Below are 18,665 nucleotides of genomic sequence, written 5' to 3'. Positions count from 1 at the left end.
AAAAGTTTTCGACCATTATTTTAATTCTTATTTATATGTAAGTGGGTTTCTAGAGCATATTTTTAGTCAAAATCATTGCTTTGACTATAAGCTATGGTTGCCATATCAAGTGAATTAAAATTTTTAACAATTAATGTGTGTTTTAGCCTTGTTTTACAACACCAGGTTGATTCGACCTTTTACATGAGCAAATTGTTTCATACGTCCTTGTACTTGGGACTTTTTTTGAGTAAGAATGACAATACGACCATTGGCAAAATTTATTTATTTTATGACTAAACCACATTTAAATCAAACATTATTATTATGAACATCGTTTCAACACCCCCCGCAAAGAGGGCAGTCGATGTTTTGTGTTTTTGGAGGAGATTGGGAGAAAACATCGCAGGGGAGAAAGGTCCAACTGACAGATTTTATTCTCCCTCTCTCGCGTTGGCTCATACGCTAGCTGAGAGCACGAACAAAATGACGAATTACCACTGATTTGTTTATCTTTTCTTCAGTGGTCTATAGGACCTTGAAGAACTCGGGATTCCTGGTGTTTTGAGAGGGCGTTTATGCGTGATAAGATGGATGCGGTCATTATCGCTTGTTCCGGAACAGATTATGCAACTTGATTTTGTGTTGGTTTAGGCTGCCACACAAAATGATGATTTTGGGGGAAGCTAGCCGTCTCTTCCGGAATAAATGACTGAAACTGGGTTTGGTGGCTGGCAAATTGGAAAATATTCTTCGCGCATCCTTTAAGTCATATAATCAGCGCAATGTTTTTAACGGGATAACACATATTCATCATTTTTCGTTAAAACTCATGTGCGCATTATCATAAAGCAATTAAAACTGAACTTACGTCCTTTTTCTATGAGCGTAAGTACATTTTTGAAATTATCAGTACTTACGACCTTGCATCACCAAGGACGTATGTGACTTCTCCGTATGAAAAGCACATTCGACTTTTTATATGCGGGCGATATTTTTGTTTAAATTTATTTTTTTGGAAATTCTGCTCGAGTAGATCATTAGTAGTGCGTTAGAAGAGTGCAACCGTGCCAAAAACTCAATTTTGGACAACTGGCGCTTACGACCTTTTGAAAACTAACCCGAGAAATTTGCTGGTCCCCCAAGGCGATCGGTGATTTGAAATTGGGGAAAAGAGGAATTTCTCGGCAGTAATTCACGCACGTTGACGCGGAAGATGAACGCTCGGGAAAAAAACAAAGAAAACTCATCCAATCAAACGGGCGGAAGACTGTGCGGTGAAGGTGGTTTGGAAAATTGCGTTTCAAGTACGGACTTCAAAAAGAAGATAACTTGAACGGTTTTGATATTAGCATGAATAATGTTTAACAGGTAAGTGAAGTCAAATGAAGTTAAGTGAAGTCAAGTGAAGTCAAATGAAGTCAAGTGAAGTCAAGTGAAGTCAAGTGAAGTCAAGTGAAGTCAAGTGAAGTCAAGTGAAGTCAAGTGAAGTCAAGTGAAGTCAAGTGAAGTCAAGTGAAGTCAAGTGAAGTCAAGTGAAGTCAAGTGAAGTCAAGTGAAGTCAAGTGAAGTCAAGTGAAGTCAAGTGAAGTCATGTGAAGTCAAGTGAAGTAGAGTGAAGTCGATTGAAGTCAAGTGAAGTCAAGTGAAGTCAAGTCAAGTCAAGTGAAGTCAAGTGAGGTCAAGTGAATTCAAGTGAAGTCAAATGATGTCAAGTGAAGTCAAGTTAAGTCAAGTTAAGTCAAGTGAAGTCAAGTCAAGTCAAGTGAAGTCAATTGAGGTCAAGTGAAGTCAAGTGAAGTCAAATGAATTCAAGTGAAGTTAAGTGAAGTCAAGTGAATTCTTTTTAAGTCAAGTGAAGTAAATTGAAGGCAAGTGAAATCAAGTGAAGTCAGAAAAGTACTTCATTTGACTTTTCTGACTTCATGTCAATTGAAACAAGTGGAGTCAAGTGACGGTCCCCACGCTCCCTCAACGTTGCACGTGACGGTACTTGTCATCCCGGGGCCACTTTCACACACGACCAAGCGCGAAAATTCGTTATCTCGACACTGCCTGTCGCGTTTCTTTCTCTCCGCACCCTTCCCGCGCAGATTTCCGCCTCCTCGAGGGAAGAAAACGCGAAGGCCCCCCAAAATCAACCAAAGGAAATCGGAAAGTCGACTTCCCCTCAACCCCGGGTAAACAAAACCAACCCAGAGATGACGAGCAGGGGGGACGACAAACGAACTTACCCTAATCAGATGATGTTTGCGATTGATATCGCTCAGCTTGAACATTTTGCACCAGTGCAGGGTGTTGTCGGCCCGGGGCAGCTCCACGTCCTGATTGCGCAGCTCCATGATCTTCATCCGGGCGTCGAGCTTGATTGGCGCCTGGTTCACGCGCTGCGTCAGAAACAGCGACCGGGCCTGCTTGAAGGCCTCGGCCGGATCGGGCAGGCTGCCCGGCGTGTACGAGGACCCGTGCGGTTCCTCGTCGTGGTACATGAAGATCACGCGCATGGTGTCGTTCTGGAAAAAAAGGGGAGAGAAGAAAAAAACGTTAGTCCGAAGGACTCGCGAGGGGATACGGCTCAATTTATCTGTGCCATTCTTTTCCTTTTCTTTTCGAGACCGAAAAAACAGAAGTATGTACAGAAAATGGGAACAAATATCTCGGATAAGACAAGACGACGTCGTCGTCGTCGTCGTTTTCGCTCTCTCGACAATGCAGCTATTAATTGTCCAGATAAATGGGTCATTAAGATAATTAAATTCTCGTTGCACAGCACCAGCAGGAGCCCCGGAATCGTCGTCCAAGTGGGTCCACACAGAAGACACAGTGGCGAAATCTCAGCACGTGTAATCCCACCCCGTCCAAGTTCTGTCTTTTCAATGTCACCGTGGTGTGCAATGCAGCAGTCAACAACAATTGTGCTGCAATTGGCTTTTCGGGCAGCTCTGGGAAATTGCTGCCGTTGTTTTGGCGGAGAGTCCACTGAACAGCTATCTTTCTTAACGAGGTCGAGCTTCTTTTGGGATTTTTGGGATGGTGCTTTCAGAGATTGTACTTTTAGATTTCTTTAACTGAACGTTAGAAAATTGGTGAAATGCAAGCACAGCTTGTTTTATTTTTAAAAATTAAAAAAGGGGAGCTCTCCAGTTCAAGACATCGCTTCTTGAAGAAGACTAAAGTCTTATCTCACACTTATTTCTTGAGGTCGCCATAAACAGGACATGACATCGAGCAGTCCATCAACTCCAGAGCAGATGACGACCGCGCTACTGCAGTAGCATCCTGCAGCGATTTTTCCTCTCGCAAGAAACTTAACCAGACCAACAGAAACAACACAACCGCCAGAGTTTATACAATGTCATAATTTTGCGCTTACCCTCGGAGCAGCTTGAGAGATTGCACCCGATATACGATGCCATTTTTCTTTCCATTTTTTTTTTTGCTTCCACAGAAAGTGCTCAACTCATTGAGCTTCAGGTCACCACCACCCTGTCAAACGCAAAGTTTTTCCCCCGAGATAAAGTTTCCCTTGCCCCCAGAAGGTCAAGATATCGCAATCCGGGCTCATGAAATATAAAACAAGTAGATCTTGAGGGGGACTGTTCTGAAGCTGCAGCGTACGAGAAAGTTTAACTTGTTAGTTGGGGACAAGGAAATCTTGTTGGAAAGTTCGTAATGTTAATAGTTTTTTTTTTCATGCTGCGGTGATTCTGAATTGCTCTTTATAGTGATAGATATTTTATAGCTTGTGGAGATTCTATAAGAATGTTGGTCTTAGAATTACTCATTTATCCAATATTCCGTGCATTTTTCGAAACACGCAACCCAAGCATTTCCAAGCTCATCAATTCCTAACGCTACAAAACGAAATGACATCCCCCTTTTTTCCTTTCCAATGATTGATTGCCTCCTTGTACGTACAGCATGAATCACCTTCGCTAATGACTAATGTCGACATGTTTGGCATGTTCTCACAGTCGTCACCCCGTCAACTATATCTCTTTTCGAAAGAATGCTCCCATTTGCCATATATTTCGAGTTCGTTAAATGACAATCGTTTAAAATCCACGAAAAAAAAAACTCAACCAACGATAGCCACGCGTGTGTCGCGGTTGATCACGACCCCCGAAGACCTCGAGCTCGTTTGCATAAGCGTTAATTACCCGCAAGAAGTGCAGCCTTTCGTGTGGCGTAATCAAGTGGTTAAAACTGGAGTAAAAGCCCCATAAATAATGCTGATGAGTGTTGTTGGGCTAGGGCAGAACAAAAAATCCTAGCCTTCGAACACGAGTTCGTGATCTTTGCGGATGCGGGTACAATTAAGGGAAGCGATGGCCATTTTTGAACTCTTAAAATTTAAAACCTCTACATTTGAACCAAATCTGTCAAAATTGGTAATAAAGTAGTTTTTTGCCAACACGAAAAGTTACATTTCTAATACGGACTTCAAGAAGAACCTAAGCAGTTCAGATTCAGGTTTAGTTGAAGCTAAGTCAAGGTAAGTCAAGTGAAGTCAAGTGAAGTCAAGTGAAGTCAAGTGAAGTCAAGTGAAGTCAAGTGAAGTCAAGTGAAGTCAGGTGAAGTCAAGTGAAGTCAAGTGAAGTCAAGTGAAGTCAAGTGAAGTCATGTAAAGTCAAGTGAAGTCAAGTGAAGTCAAGTGAAGTCAAGTGAAGTCAAGTGAAGTCAAGTGAAGTCAAGTGAAGTCAAGTGAAGTCAAGTGAAGTCAAGTGAAGTCAAGTGAAGTCAAGTGAAATCAAGTGAATGAAGACAGGTGAAGTTGATTGAAGCCAAAAGAAGTTGAGTGAAGCCAAATAAAGTTGAGTTAAGGCAAGGGAAGTCAAGCCAAGTGAAGTCAAGTCAAGTGAAAACAGGTGAAGTCAACTGATTTCAAAATGAAGTCAAGTTATTTTAAGTTGAGTCAACTGATGTCAAAATGAAGTCAAGTGAAATTCAAGTAAAGTCAAGTGAAATTTAGTGAAGTCGGCAGCTAAAATCAATTTCACAAAACTTTAAGTACTTTTACAAAGTCTACAATTCGGCGTTCCACCCTACTCCAAACCGTTGCAAATAACCATCTGGCCCTGCAGCGGAACACCTCGAGTGCTCGGAAAATCCGTTTGTTTATCTTCGCACTTGCCACGTCGCGTCGGCCGACCCAAATCTGTCCAATCGAAATTAATTACATGCATTATTGAACAACTCTCGGGCGTCGCTCCGCCGCCGGGTACGCAAACTCAGTGGGTCCACGTCTGTAATCGAGAAGCCCTCTAGCCAGACGGCTAGTTATGGTTAATAAATAAATGCGTGCGCGTGAAAAAAAGAGTCGCGAAACTTGCGCAAGTGCGTGTTATGTCAACGACTAGTGGTTCAGCATCCATCTCTGTTTGGACGATGTGGACGATGTAATTGGTGCCCTTTGGGGATGCATTGTGCAAGCTTGCACCTGTTCTCCAGGGCCGCAAGCTGGTCAAGCTATGTTAACGAACGCGTTCAGCTGGCTTGAAAGTTTAACGAATTCTGTCACCTTCACGCCGGAGTAATTGAAGCTGTCATCTTCGGCAGTCGTTAGCTGAGAGGGGCAAAATATTGGCAAATTACGTTCTATCAAGGTCAAGCAACTTGACACGCTTCAGCGATTACCAGCCGCTAGGCTGTCTCCCCCCGGCCTTAATGAACGTCCTCAATATCCATGAAGTCGCTGGAATCGACAAAGTCTTCGCTAATTTTACTGCCAATCATAGCTGAAGCGCGCGCTGAATGACATCATAATGCAATCAAAGGTCGCTGCCTTTTCGCACTTCTTTCAACGTCTCCTCTACCCTGGGGGGAATTGTACTCCACGGTCTGCATTTAAAAACTTGCACCGATATTAAACGATAGCCCTATTCGTGACAGTTGCGCGGGACGTCTTGGACCGGTTCTCCAGAGGGTTGCCCCTCGGGCGGACCGTTTTGCACTTGGAAGAAGTTTGAAGCTCAGTGAGCACATTTCACTGCAAGGAAGAGGCAGGACGAGGCTCTCGTTTTGTGCTGCAGTTTTTCCCGGCCGTCATGTGCTGAAGGACGCCTCGGGGGCGGTTTTTATCCACCGCGGCGAACATCTCTGTTGTTGAGCCGGCAGACACATGCTGTTGCACGAGAAATGGGCTGGGGGCAGGGGTGGTCAAACAGTCCAATACTCAAGTCTGCTCATAAGATTCAACTCTACTCACAAGACTCAACTCTGCTCACAAAGACTCAACTCTGCTCGCAAATACTCAACTCTGCTCACAAGACTCAACTCTGCTCACAAGACTCAACTCTGCTCACAATGACTCAGCTCTGCTTACATGAGTCAAGTCTGCTCACAAGATTCAACTTTGCTTACAATACTCAATTTTGCTCAGAAGACTCAATTCTGCTCACGAGACTCAACTCTGCCCACGAGACTCAATTCTGCTCGCAACAACTCAGCTATACTCGGAAGACTCAACTCTGCTCACAAGACTCGACTCTGCTCACACGACTCAACTCTACTCGGAAGATTCAACTCTGCTCATAATACTCAACTCTTCTCATTAGAATCAACTCTACTCAGAAGACTCAACTCTGCTCACAAGACTCAACTCTGCTCACAAGCCTCAACTCTGCTCACAATACTCAATTTTGCTCAGAAGACTCAACTCTGCTCACAAGACTCAACTCTGCTCACAAGACTCAATTCTGCTCGCAACAACTCAGCTCTGCTCGAAAGACTCAACTCTGCTCACAAGACTCGACTCTGCTCACACGACTCAACTCTACTCGGAAGATTCAACTCTGCTCATAATAATCAACTCTGCTCATTAGAATCAACTCTGCTCACAAGACTCAACTCTGCTCGCAAAGACTCAACTCGGCTAAAAAGACTCAACTCTGCTCACATGAGTCAAGTCTACTCACAAAGACTCAACTCTGCTCACAAAGACTCAACTCTGCTCGCAAGACTCAACTCTGCTCGCAACGACTCAGCTCTGCTCACATGAGTCAAGTCAGCTCACAAGACTCAACTCTGCTCACAAGAGTCCTCTTGACAACCCCTGAACCCCTCCAACAATGCTGCCCTTGCAGTCACGCGCTCCAGCCAGAAGGACACAACTTTTGCATTGCACGTCCCCATCATCCCAGGCCCAGAAGGGTGCAGCAGCATGTGTCATGGATCATTCTCTGCGTGTGCACCGACGACGATGGACTTGGTTCGCCCCTGCGGGGATTGCGGTTCTTCATTCTTCACGGCATTTCTTGTAGATAAATAAGCCGCGTGCGCGCACCGGTTGGCAAGCCCGGCAAGCCGGCAGGCGGTTATTGTCAATAGTGCCAGAAGTGATAAGCAATTGACACCCCAGCGATGGTCCGTGTACTTCATATCAGCCGGTGACGGTGTCCCGGAATGGAGTCATCTCCGTCCTTTGTGAGCGGTTTTGCTGATTGCTTTTTCCGGGACATTCCGGGATCCACAGCGCGCAGTGACAACGACGGCAGAGACATCACACGCAAGATTGAGTGAAGATTGGATCATTAGCCGTGGGATGGGGGAGCGGCCTAGGAGATTGTGCCTCCCGCAGGGGGAGCATTCGGAATTGGATTGACGTTCGATCGATTTGAGATGACGGTAATGGAGCGTTTAGTTCAAGGTCGTTGTACACTGTATTGATTGGGTGCAGCTGGAAGTGCGAGTCTTCAAAATTTGTACCTCGCGTTGAGCATGAACCTAGTGGTTGACCTAGAGCGCTGAAGTCATCAACACAGTTTAATTCCCATTAACTGCGCATTGTTTGCCAATCAAGAATGCAGAGTGAGCTACTTTGCCTAATCTCTAACACGATTAGAGGAAGTAGAGTTCATCAAATAATTGCGATCTTCTCTTTCTCCACACACCCAGCGTGAGATTTGCCCCCGGATCAACAATTAAAACCTTTTTAGGGTCGCTAATGACAAATAAATTCAACACATTACAATTGAAGATCATGCAACCTCAGCTTTCACACCCAGAACTGCGGTCATCTCGCGCCAGTTCAACTCAACGATGGCACCCGGCTGGTTGTATCTAATCGTTATGATTGCCTGCACTTCGAGCAGCGACCCAGACAACACCTTCTCGATCGAACTGTTCCGGCAGACGTACCTGCGCGAGCAGCGCAACTTTGTCATCGCTCCACCGGTGCTCCGGGCTTCGTTTGGCCTTCTCTACCAGGTCGCGAATCGTCCCGTTACGAGTGAACTTCAACGCGTTATGCACCTTGCTCCGGACAAGTTTCAAGCCGCGGTCGACCTCAAGGACTCTTTAAAATCAATGGTTAAAGGAAGGGAGCATTTCGAAACCCGGTGCAAGATGTTCCGCGATCAGGTCGAACTGAGTGAGAAGTTCAGTGCGCTGTTCTTGGGCTACTTCAAACCTGAGGTGGAATTTTCCTCCCTGGATGACCAGCACGCAGTTATCACGGTGACCCCAAAAGACTACCGCATGCGGTATTACGACCTGAAGCTATCCAGCGACTTCCACTTAAACGCTCTCTTCAGAAATCAGTTCGACCCGCAGAAAACAGAAAACAAAGTCTTCAAAGCCCTGAATGGCTACTGGATGACGAGTTTCATGCGACAGTCGGCTCACTTTGGAATCGCTCGGCTGGACCGACTCATAGCTCTAGAAATGCACTACAGCTGGAGGTCGGAACTGACCATGATGGTGATCATGCCCGCCGAAGAGGAAGGAGTCCTGTCGGAACTGGTTCAACGGTTCGACCTGGCCACGTACCACGCGATCGATCGGGCTCTGAGGCAGCGCTACATGGAGGTGACGATGCCGAAGGTCACGCTGGAGGGAAACGTGCCGTTGGGAGTTCCGCTGGCAAAGATGGGCGTGGTTTCGGCGTTCCTTCACAACGGGTTCGATCTGTACCGGTATCGGGGTAGCGGACTGGGGGTGATCGAGCAGCGAGGATCGGTTGTGGTTGCGGAAGGTGGTTCGGGGGCACCGAATGGGACGAGTAAGTATTGATGGGTTGTTGGATGAGGTTTAATTGAAAAGGATTAATATTGTAGGTAGGCCCTCGTACCTGGCAGTTCCGCATTCCCCAGGATTCTACGCCGATCGACCCTTCATGGTTTTGGTTAGGAATCGTGTGACAAAGCAGATTCTGGCAATTGGACACTACTCCTATTTTCAGTTGTAGCAAATTAATACAAGTACAATAAAGATCAATCGATACTGAAGTGATTTTGACAGGTCTTTAGGTTTTTGTTTTTGTTTTTGTTTTTGTTTTTGTTTTTGTTTTTGTTTTTGTTTTTGTTTTTGTTTTTGTTTTTGTTTTTGTTTTTGTTTTTGTTTTTGTTTTTGTTTTTGTTTTTGTTTTTGTTTTTGTTTTTGTTTTTGTTTTTGTTTTTGTTTTTGTTTTTGTTTTTGTTTTTGTTTTTGTTTTTTGTTTTTGTTTTTGTTTTTGTTTTTGTTTTTGTTTTTGTTTTTGTTTTTGTTTTTGTTTTTGTTTTTGTTTTTGTTTTTGTTTTTGTTTTTGTTTTTGTTTTTGTTTTTGTTTTTGTTTTTGTTTTTGTTTTTGTTTTTGTTTTTGTTTTTGTTTTTGTTTTTGTTTTTGTTTTTGTTTTTGTTTTTGTTTTTGTTTTTGTTTTTGTTTTTGTTTTTGTTTTTGTTTTTGTTTTTGTTTTTGTTTTTGTTTTTGTTTTTGTTTTTGTTTTTGTTTTTGTTTTTGTTTTTGTTTTTGTTTTTGTTTTTGTTTTTGTTTTTGTTTTTGTTTTTGTTTTTGTTTTTGTTTTTGTTTTTGTTTTTGTTTTTGTTTTTGTTTTTGTTTTTGTTTTTGTTTTTGTTTTTGTTTTTGTTTTTGTTTTTGTTTTTGTTTTTGTTTTTGTTTTTGTTTTTGTTTTTGTTTTTGTTTTTGTTTTTGTTTTTGTTTTTGTTTTTGTTTTTGTTTTTGTTTTTGTTTTTGTTTTTGTTTTTGTTTTTGTTTTTGTTTTTGTTTTTGTTTTTGTTTTTGTTTTTGTTTTTGTTTTTGTTTTTGTTTTTGTTTTTGTTTTTGTTTTTGTTTTTGTTTTTGTTTTTGTTTTTGTTTTTGTTTTTGTTTTTGTTTTTGTTTTTGTTTTTGTTTTTGTTTTTGTTTTTGTTTTTGTTTTTGTTTTTGTTTTTGTTTTTGTTTTTGTTTTTGTTTTTGTTTTTGTTTTTGTTTTTGTTTTTGTTTTTGTTTTTGTTTTTGTTTTTGTTTTTGTTTTTGTTTTTGTTTTTGTTTTTGTTTTTGTTTTTGTTTTTGTTTTTGTTTTTGTTTTTGTTTTTGTTTTTGTTTTTGTTTTTGTTTTTGTTTTTGTTTTTGTTTTTGTTTTTGTTTTTGTTTTTGTTTTTGTTTTTGTTTTTGTTTTTGTTTTTGTTTTTGTTTTTGTTTTTGTTTTTGTTTTTGTTTTTGTTTTTGTTTTTGTTTTTGTTTTTGTTTTTGTTTTTGTTTTTGTTTTTGTTTTTGTTTTTGTTTTTGTTTTTGTTTTTGTTTTTGTTTTTGTTTTTGTTTTTGTTTGAATTATTTGACGTTATATTTCAATCTGCAATTTTTTAAGTCAACAGTTGAACCGTAATTTTAAGTTTTGAAAAGCAACCAATCGATTAAGGTTAATTAATCGTCAACTGTTTTTGTCCTTTTCTGTCCACGACACGCAATATTGATTACGACTTGAACTTTTCCTTTCAATGTTGAACCCAGCAGTACCATACCCCCACGTGATTGATGCCACAGCAAACGGCTGTCTAATGGAGAAGAAAATACCATTCGTGCGAAGCCATCTTCTGCCGGGCAAAATAGACCAAAGGGAAAAACTAATCATCCGAAGGAAAGTTTTTCTCTCGTTTCTTTTACGGCGATTGACACTCTCTCATTCGATTTCATTGGATCTTAAATGATTCGAGCTTTCGCACGTCTTTTTTCTACCAAGCTTCGTTGGGCACAATTTTGCTCAATTGACAATCGATTTTCTACCCCGTTTTGGACGATGGTGGGACGTGCTGAACCTCCGACGACCTGCAACAGCACATCTTCAGATATTGTGACAAGTTGGCACTTTCGTCTTCGTTTGGTCAAGGGTTAGGTCTGAAGTCGTTGGCGTAATCGTTTTCGATAATTTCATCATTTTGAAGCCGGCGGCGGAGACGTCTTCTTCAAGTGAACAACAATTTACCACAATTAACGCAGTACTTTTCGAGAGACAAAATTGCGACATGTTTGGAGTGGAGGGAAGTATGAACTGTTCAAAACGATGGGTCGCAGGTTCCCATGCACGGAGTGTAAAGATGATAATTAAAGTGAGGAGTTGGTTGGTTACGTGAACCTTGGAAGAGAAGGAAGTAATGAGACCGCAAACAATTAGCTTTGAGAGGGATTTCTATGGTAGAAATTTCTAGAAAAAATGAAATAATTTGAAGATCTGAAAATTGAGTTATGTTAGGAATGTGATTAACCTTGTCCTAAGTCATCACAAAATCAACATTCATTAGTCACTCTTGTTAACTTCCAACTGGAGATGCCATCAATTCACTGCACTGTCTCATAATTAGACTTTCTCTGATAGCAAAGACGATCAAAGCGATATCGTCCCTAAGGGGGAAGAGCCCACCACACTTGTTGCAAATTGGAGCAACTAATAAAAAACCACTTTCATGGGGAGCAGCACACATCTCGTCGGTGCAGTTTCATCGCATAGCGATGTGCAAACATCGCAGTCAGTCTGAGGCGTGGAAGTGCACACACTTTCCATAACTGTAAAACTCAACGATCTGCCCGACATGGTCTCGGCTGTCGTATCGCTGCCATCATCACCCTCTCTGCTGGTTCAACCGAGATGTCGTCCAACGTCGCCCGTTGTCATGATAATAAACATTAGAATCTGCAATTATCTATGCGTGTGCGCAGCAATCTCTCCAGGACCGATATGTGTACGAACTCTCGCGAGTGAAAGGCACTAATTAAAACTCATAAAGTGGTAATTTCACGATGCGACGGGATGATTATCTTTCAATCAACGGCGACGGAGTAATTTTTTTGTCTTGTTGCTTTCTATAAAATTGTAAATCTACCCGCGAACGCACGGGAACTACAACCGGTGAACCGGTTTAGGTGCAGGTTCGCTCTCGGAGAGATGCACTTGCACAATTTAGTGGAAGCGAGCTCGTTGATGAGTCTAACGCGTACACGTTAGACTAACCGTAGACCCAGATATCTGGTTCACATAAATTCTATGAGCTAAACATCAAATCCAAACAGCATCGCGACACAATGAGTTCACCAAGAGTGAGTAGGTCGGAAGTCGGTGGAGGCTAGAATCGCGGGAAGAGGTAATCACAGGGCTTATGAGCGACTACGGACTACGAAGAACTAATGACGGCCTGGTAGAATGTGGTCGCCCTTGTCACATGCAGTCATTGTGGTGGTCGTAGTCGTCGCAGATCAACCAACGCGACGCTGACGACCTTTGATATGGTGTAGACGACGCGACAAGGCCGTTGGTTGGGAGTGTAATTCTGGGAAGACTTCTTCGTTGTCGCTTTTCAACTAATATTCTCAACAAAATTAAACCGTCCAACTTCCATCGCACTAAACTCTCCTACAAGGACCTTCCCCGCTCACGTAATCGATCAACCTTTAGGCTGGTTGATGAGTTTGAACAACAATCAATAACAGAGCAGCTCGACCTAGTCTTTCATCAAACAAATGTCCAGTTCCGACGACTCCCTTACGTTAGTGACCTCCCCAGCAGCAGCAGTATCGAACTCGTTAACAAACCGCTCATTAGTGGGTCGCCCCTCTCACACCCAACCACCCGCAGTTCTGGTTCTGGTCATTGCAAACTCACCGTTATCGGCACATCGTACGCCACGTCACAGGTGTCCAACTTCCGCTTGAACCGCAGCACCGTGTGCGTCTGGTTCTCGTACCCCAGCAGCAGGACGTAGTCCTGGGACGAGTCCACCACCGGTTGGCCGTCGCCGTTCTTTTTCACGTGGCGATCCTGCGGGAAGGGAAAACAGAGTGGGGAAGAAAATGTTAGTATTGGTGTGGGATGAGGGTAGTTGACTCTTAATTTGAGCTATTTAGGTTAAAAGTAAAATTCAATCAAAATTCAAATTAGCCTCAATTTGATTTTTAAAATACCGTCATCAGGGGTGAGATTGGGTCATACAAAAACGCCGACTACCCCAGATTCAATTCCACCACTGATGAAGGTAATAAATATCAACATTTGAAATGTTTCACTATTAATTTTCATGAAAAAATAAATGTGAAAAGCATGGAACAACTGAAAAAGTTACCGTAATCTGGGGCGAATCGGGACTACAGTCTTAATAGGGACAGCCGTTTTTAGAGCACTTAAAGCTTTTAAGTTTGGAAATGGATGTACACATTTTGTTGGTCTGAGTCTGTTCCATCCTAAACCAATCAGAAAAATCAAAATATTGTTCTCCAACATGGTTAAAACTGCTGTCCCAATTCGCCCCATGTGTCCCGATTGACCCCAGTTTACGGTACTGGAAAACATAGAAAAAAAAAACAAATTGGCTTGAGATAATGCACTTTAAAATTAAAGGTTATTTTCAAGATTCAAGTATAAATGCTCAAACCATGAAAATTCTGTCAATAATTGCAAAATATAGGGTATTTTAACCATTAGTGGACCCCCTAGTAGAGCCGACGCGCATTTTTCACAATTTTTAAATATTTTAAGCACTTTTTCATAACCCTTTGTACAAAACAATGAAATCTGAAGTCTTTTGAACAATTTTGACTATTTGTTTCATCAGTAATTTGTTTTTGAGCAGAAAAATAGCCATTTGAAAATAAAAGTTTTTTTGCCTGTTATGGACCCACTTTTCCTATAGTGGACCCGGGTCCATAATCCGATTGTGGACCCGGGTCCACTATAGGAAAACTATTATTTTTATACCAAATTTAACCGATATTTGGTATTTTGATGCATGGTGAAGGTCTTATGATAGATATAATGAATAAAAGATGGATTTTCCATAGTAAACAAATATGTTTTGTTAACAAATTTTGTTTAAAACAACAAAAAACCTAACAGACATTTAAACAAATTTATTTCCCAAAAAGATCAAAGAAAACGTATCAAAAACAATAAAAACATTAAAATGATAAAAAAAGTAATTTTGATGCACATTTTTCCATATAAATTACATAAATAGTTGACCGAAACAAAACAATAGATTTGTTTACAGCTGCTGATAAAACTACCCATGTTTATTTTCAAAAAATGTTTTGTTCTTGATTTATTATTATAAAATATCATTTCAAACTGCAATTCTGATGCTTCAGTTAAGTTCAATTAACTATAGTTTTTTATTAATTATAAATTCTTACGGCTTCAGCATTTTTGATACTTTTAACATGAAAACAGCTATATTTATACTCATAAATAAAAAATATGCAATTAGGTTGATTACAACAAGCATTTATTGCATGTTTAAGAGAAACTTTTGCTTAAATACACAGTTTTCTTCATTTTTGAAGGTTAAATTAACCAGGGTCCACTTTTGGAAAAGTTAGGATTTTCGTTGTCCTATATTGGACCCCCCTAATTTTTGCTTTTAAATGAGCAGTTCTTTGCTTTATTCTAGTATAGTTGATTAAACTTACATTATTTCAACTTACTGGAGTTAAATAATCAGGCAAAAAATGATTGGATAGTTAATTCAATTATAAAATAGAAATGCTGTTTTGTTGTGAAAATGCTAGTGGCCATGGCTGATTTGAGACGTCGAACTCAAAACACTTATTTTGGCAAAAATGCCAATTCAATGTCAGTCAACATTGTTTTAAATGATGCTGGACATGCCAAATAAAAGATTTGCAGACAAAAACACGCTTGAAATTGGGATTTTATTGATTTTTTCATCAAAAACCCTTCAGAGGGTCCACTATAGGAAAGGGGTCCACTAATGGATAACGTACCCTACTGAAAATCTTTTCGCGTTTTTTTTTCAATCTACCTATGGGACCATCCATAAACCACGTGGACACTTTAGGGGGGGGGGGGGGGGGGAAACAAAAAAAAATGAAAAAAATCCCCATTTGATTTAAGAGCAAAATAAACGCATTTTTATTATCTCGAGAATTTTTGTTTTCATTTGTTGTGAAATGATAATTTATTTCAAGGTTTTTAATACCTCGCTTTGAAATTTTCTCAAAAAATAACACAATGTAACTTAAATTGTTTTTTTTTTTTGTTGAAAAAGCATGAACAATTAATTGTTTTCTTCTTGTTAAACATTGTTTAACGATTGTTTATTTTGTTATTTTTTTTATTTTGACTGTTTTATAATTTTAACAAAATTTGATTTGACATTTTTTTCGGAAATTCATTGATATTTTGCATTTTTTTAATGTAACATAACAATAATAAATAATAAAATAGTTTGTGATACATTTTGTATCTAAACTTTGAGAAATTTTGCTATAAAATTCAATTTGTTTCGACCATTTTGGTCTTAATCAGAGTTGAGGATCAAATACATTAAATAAAAATTGTACCAGCGTAGACTGTTAAAACATTTAATTAAATATTAATATTTGAATTTTGTCACTCTGTATCGATTAAATATTTAAAGTTTCAATTCATGATGTTTGAAAAAACCCAAATAAAGTTAAGAAGAAGGCATAAGAATCAAAATAAAAAAATTCCCCATTTGATGTAAGAGCAAAATAAACGCATTTCTATTATCTTGAGAATTTTTGTTATCATTTGTTGTGAAATGAAAATTTATTTCAAAGTATTTTATACCTCGCTTTGAAATTTTCTCAAAAAATAACACAATGTTATCCAAAATTGTTTTTTTTTTGTTGAAAAAGCATGAACAATTAATTGTTTTCTTCTTGTTAAACATTGGTTAACGATTGTTTATTTTGTTATTTTGATTTTATTTTGACTGTTTTATAGTTTTAACAAATTTTGATTTGTCGGAAAACAGATGGGAAAACACAACAAAAGAAATTTTTTTTCGGAAATTCATTGATTTTTTGCATTTTTTTAATGTAACATAACAATAATAAATAACAAAATAGTTTGTGATACATTTTGTATCTAAACTTTGAAAAATTTTGCTATTAAATTTAATTTGTTTCCACCATTTTGACCTTGATCAGAAATGAGGAACAAATACATTAAATAAAAATTGTACCAGCATAAACTGTTAAAACATTGAATAAAATATGTATATAAGAATTGAATAAATATTAAAAGTTCCAATTCATGATGTTTGAAAAAAAACCCCAAATAAAAGTAAAAAAAAAAAATAATCATAACAGTTCTAATACTAAGAATAGAATACATCAATAAAGTAAGTAAACTACGCATAAATGCACCAAAGTCAAAACAACAAGATGAGAAAAATGCTAGGCAAATTTTCCTACTCAGAAGGCTACATGTCTGGATTTTATCATACACATATCTTCCTTTTTTCCTTTTTGGGTGTTGGGGTTTAAAACTTTCTTGAATCAAGGTTATTCAAAAATACCCAAAAAGCAAAAAAAAAAAAAAAACTTTTTTGTTGTTTATTGAACTTTTTTTTAAAAAAAGCCTCCAGTTGTAAACTTTTGGCATTCAAAATTTCGCGGGTTTTGAATTTCACGGGAAAACTTTAAAATATTTTCAAAATCCGGGGAATACCAAGGATCTCGAGATATTTTTTAATCGGTCATTTAATCTATTTGGCAAAACATTTGTAAAGAGTTTTAAAATGAAATTATAGAATCAGTTATCTTCCATAAACTAATAATTATTTAGAATACAACATAAACAGGGGCACTTTTTTGTAAATAGCTAAAAATCGTTCAAAATTGAAAATTTGTAAGTATTTTGTTATGCTTAGGATGTTTAATAGCCTTATTCGATGTGACTCAGATTGTCTAAGTGTGCCAAATTTTAATATTTATAAAAGTATTGTAATTTGCTTTTATAAATTAATCTGAACATGAAAAAATATATCATTCATGTCTAGAAAAATGAACCAAAAAATTAAACAGATGAAATCATGTCATTTTTAGAAGTTTAAAATGTTGCGTTTTGAACAACAAATATCTCTCAAATGATTTTTTATTTTATTTACAGAATGAATAGAGACAGATGATTTTACTGCATTTTATTAGGAAATCGATAAATAATTTGAAAAACATAATAATACCCCAAGTAACTTTTTTCCCAGGAGTTCTACAAGAGCTCTTCAAAATAGCTACAGCATAGCAGTTTGGACCGCGGTAGGATAAAACTCTCTTCAAATACTCTTCCAAACTCCTGAAGAAGTTTTGTAGAGAATTTTATCCTACCGCGGTCCAAACTGCTATGCTGTAGCTATCTTGAAGAGCTCTTGTAGAACTCGTGAAAAAAATGTTACTTGGGACCTAATCATTGACAAATTACTTAAATATTCCTGTCGTTTGCTAAGTAATGAACTGTTCTGCTTTTTCACAACGAATGTTTATGTTAAAGATCAATATATTTTATTTCAATTTCAGGAAAACTGGGGAAAAATATAAAAAAAATCCCGGGATTCGGGAATTCCCGATTTTGGAAAAAATCAAGGAATCTTGAAAATCCAGGAAGGGACGCCCTAGTACATTAATACACTGCATATTTTTAGTTTTTTTTTTATAAAAGTTCTCATAATTTTGAACCAAAACTGCATGATTATGGGATAAAGGGAAAATGCAATTGGGACATTTATGCGATTATAGGCAGTAAATAATGTATGAAAAAATAATAATAAAAAAATACACATGTTAAATAATCCGTTTTTTTTGGTTCTAATTCAACATAATACAGATAAAAAAATATTTCATATTTTTTAAACCAGTACTATTTACAAAATAACAAAAAATGCTTTAACATGGATTTGAAAATAAAATAATATTAATATTTTTTGAAAAACTTAAAATTATTTTTTTGTAAAATAATTTTTAGAAACAATGTAAAAAAAAAATATTTTATATTCTGAAAAAAATTGGTTGCGCACTTCAAAAAGGTCAAAATCAATAAATTCTCAACTCATCAAATAAAGGCAAAATTACCCATTCTATCCCAATTGTAGCAAACCTAGAAAACCTGGCAGATATAAATGTTGGTGCCAATTGTGTGGGCGAACACTGGTGGTGATAACAGAACCAACCCCCCACACTACCTCCCCTTACTCCTCCTTCTTCTCCTCTTCAGCGGTATCGCAAACACAGCCACCGAAGGGTGTGTGTGTGTGTGTGCCGGCGTTGGTTTCGTGGCAAGTTTTGTACTCTCTCTGAGGTACTTTTGCTTAATGGTAAATAAATAGAAACGCGGCGTGCGCGCGTGGTGGCAAAACAAATTCATGATTAATGAGCGTCACTTTTCTTTGACCGCAGAAGTTTGGTCTTTTTGGTGGGGTTTTTTTTGGGCACTGGAGGTGGAAATGAAGATGAGAAACGATGATGACGAAAGGGAAAAGTTTGGGTGTGTTTGCTTATTATGTCACTTTTGGGAAATGCTTTTTGCTCTTTTGTTGGGGAGGAATTGAATTGAAGAACGAAAAGAGTGTTTGTGTTTTGGATAGCTCAGTTGTTTAAGATTGAAGTTTGTTGGTTAAACTTTATTGAATTTTTAATGTGAATATTGATTATCAATACATAATTTTTAGTAAGTAAATTTTTG

General features: G+C 38.6%; 1 protein-coding gene across 1 annotated transcript in view; it reads right to left on the bottom strand.

The window, feature by feature from the left end:
• The window catches only part of LOC120423917 (MOXD1 homolog 2-like), a 395,154-nt gene that overhangs the window by 28,424 nt on the left and 348,065 nt on the right, over positions 1-18,665 (bottom strand). The window contains 2 exon segments of the mRNA XM_039587898.2: positions 2,214-2,492; positions 12,831-12,986. Of these exon segments, the coding sequence (XP_039443832.2) occupies positions 2,214-2,492; positions 12,831-12,986 (435 nt within the window).

This window comes from Culex pipiens, chromosome 2 (assembly GCF_016801865.2).
Source record: "Culex pipiens pallens isolate TS chromosome 2, TS_CPP_V2, whole genome shotgun sequence".
Lineage (NCBI taxonomy): Eukaryota > Metazoa > Arthropoda > Insecta > Diptera > Culicidae > Culex > Culex pipiens.
Note: the sequence above shows the minus strand (reverse complement) of the source record. Positions and strands in the feature narration are given on the sequence as shown.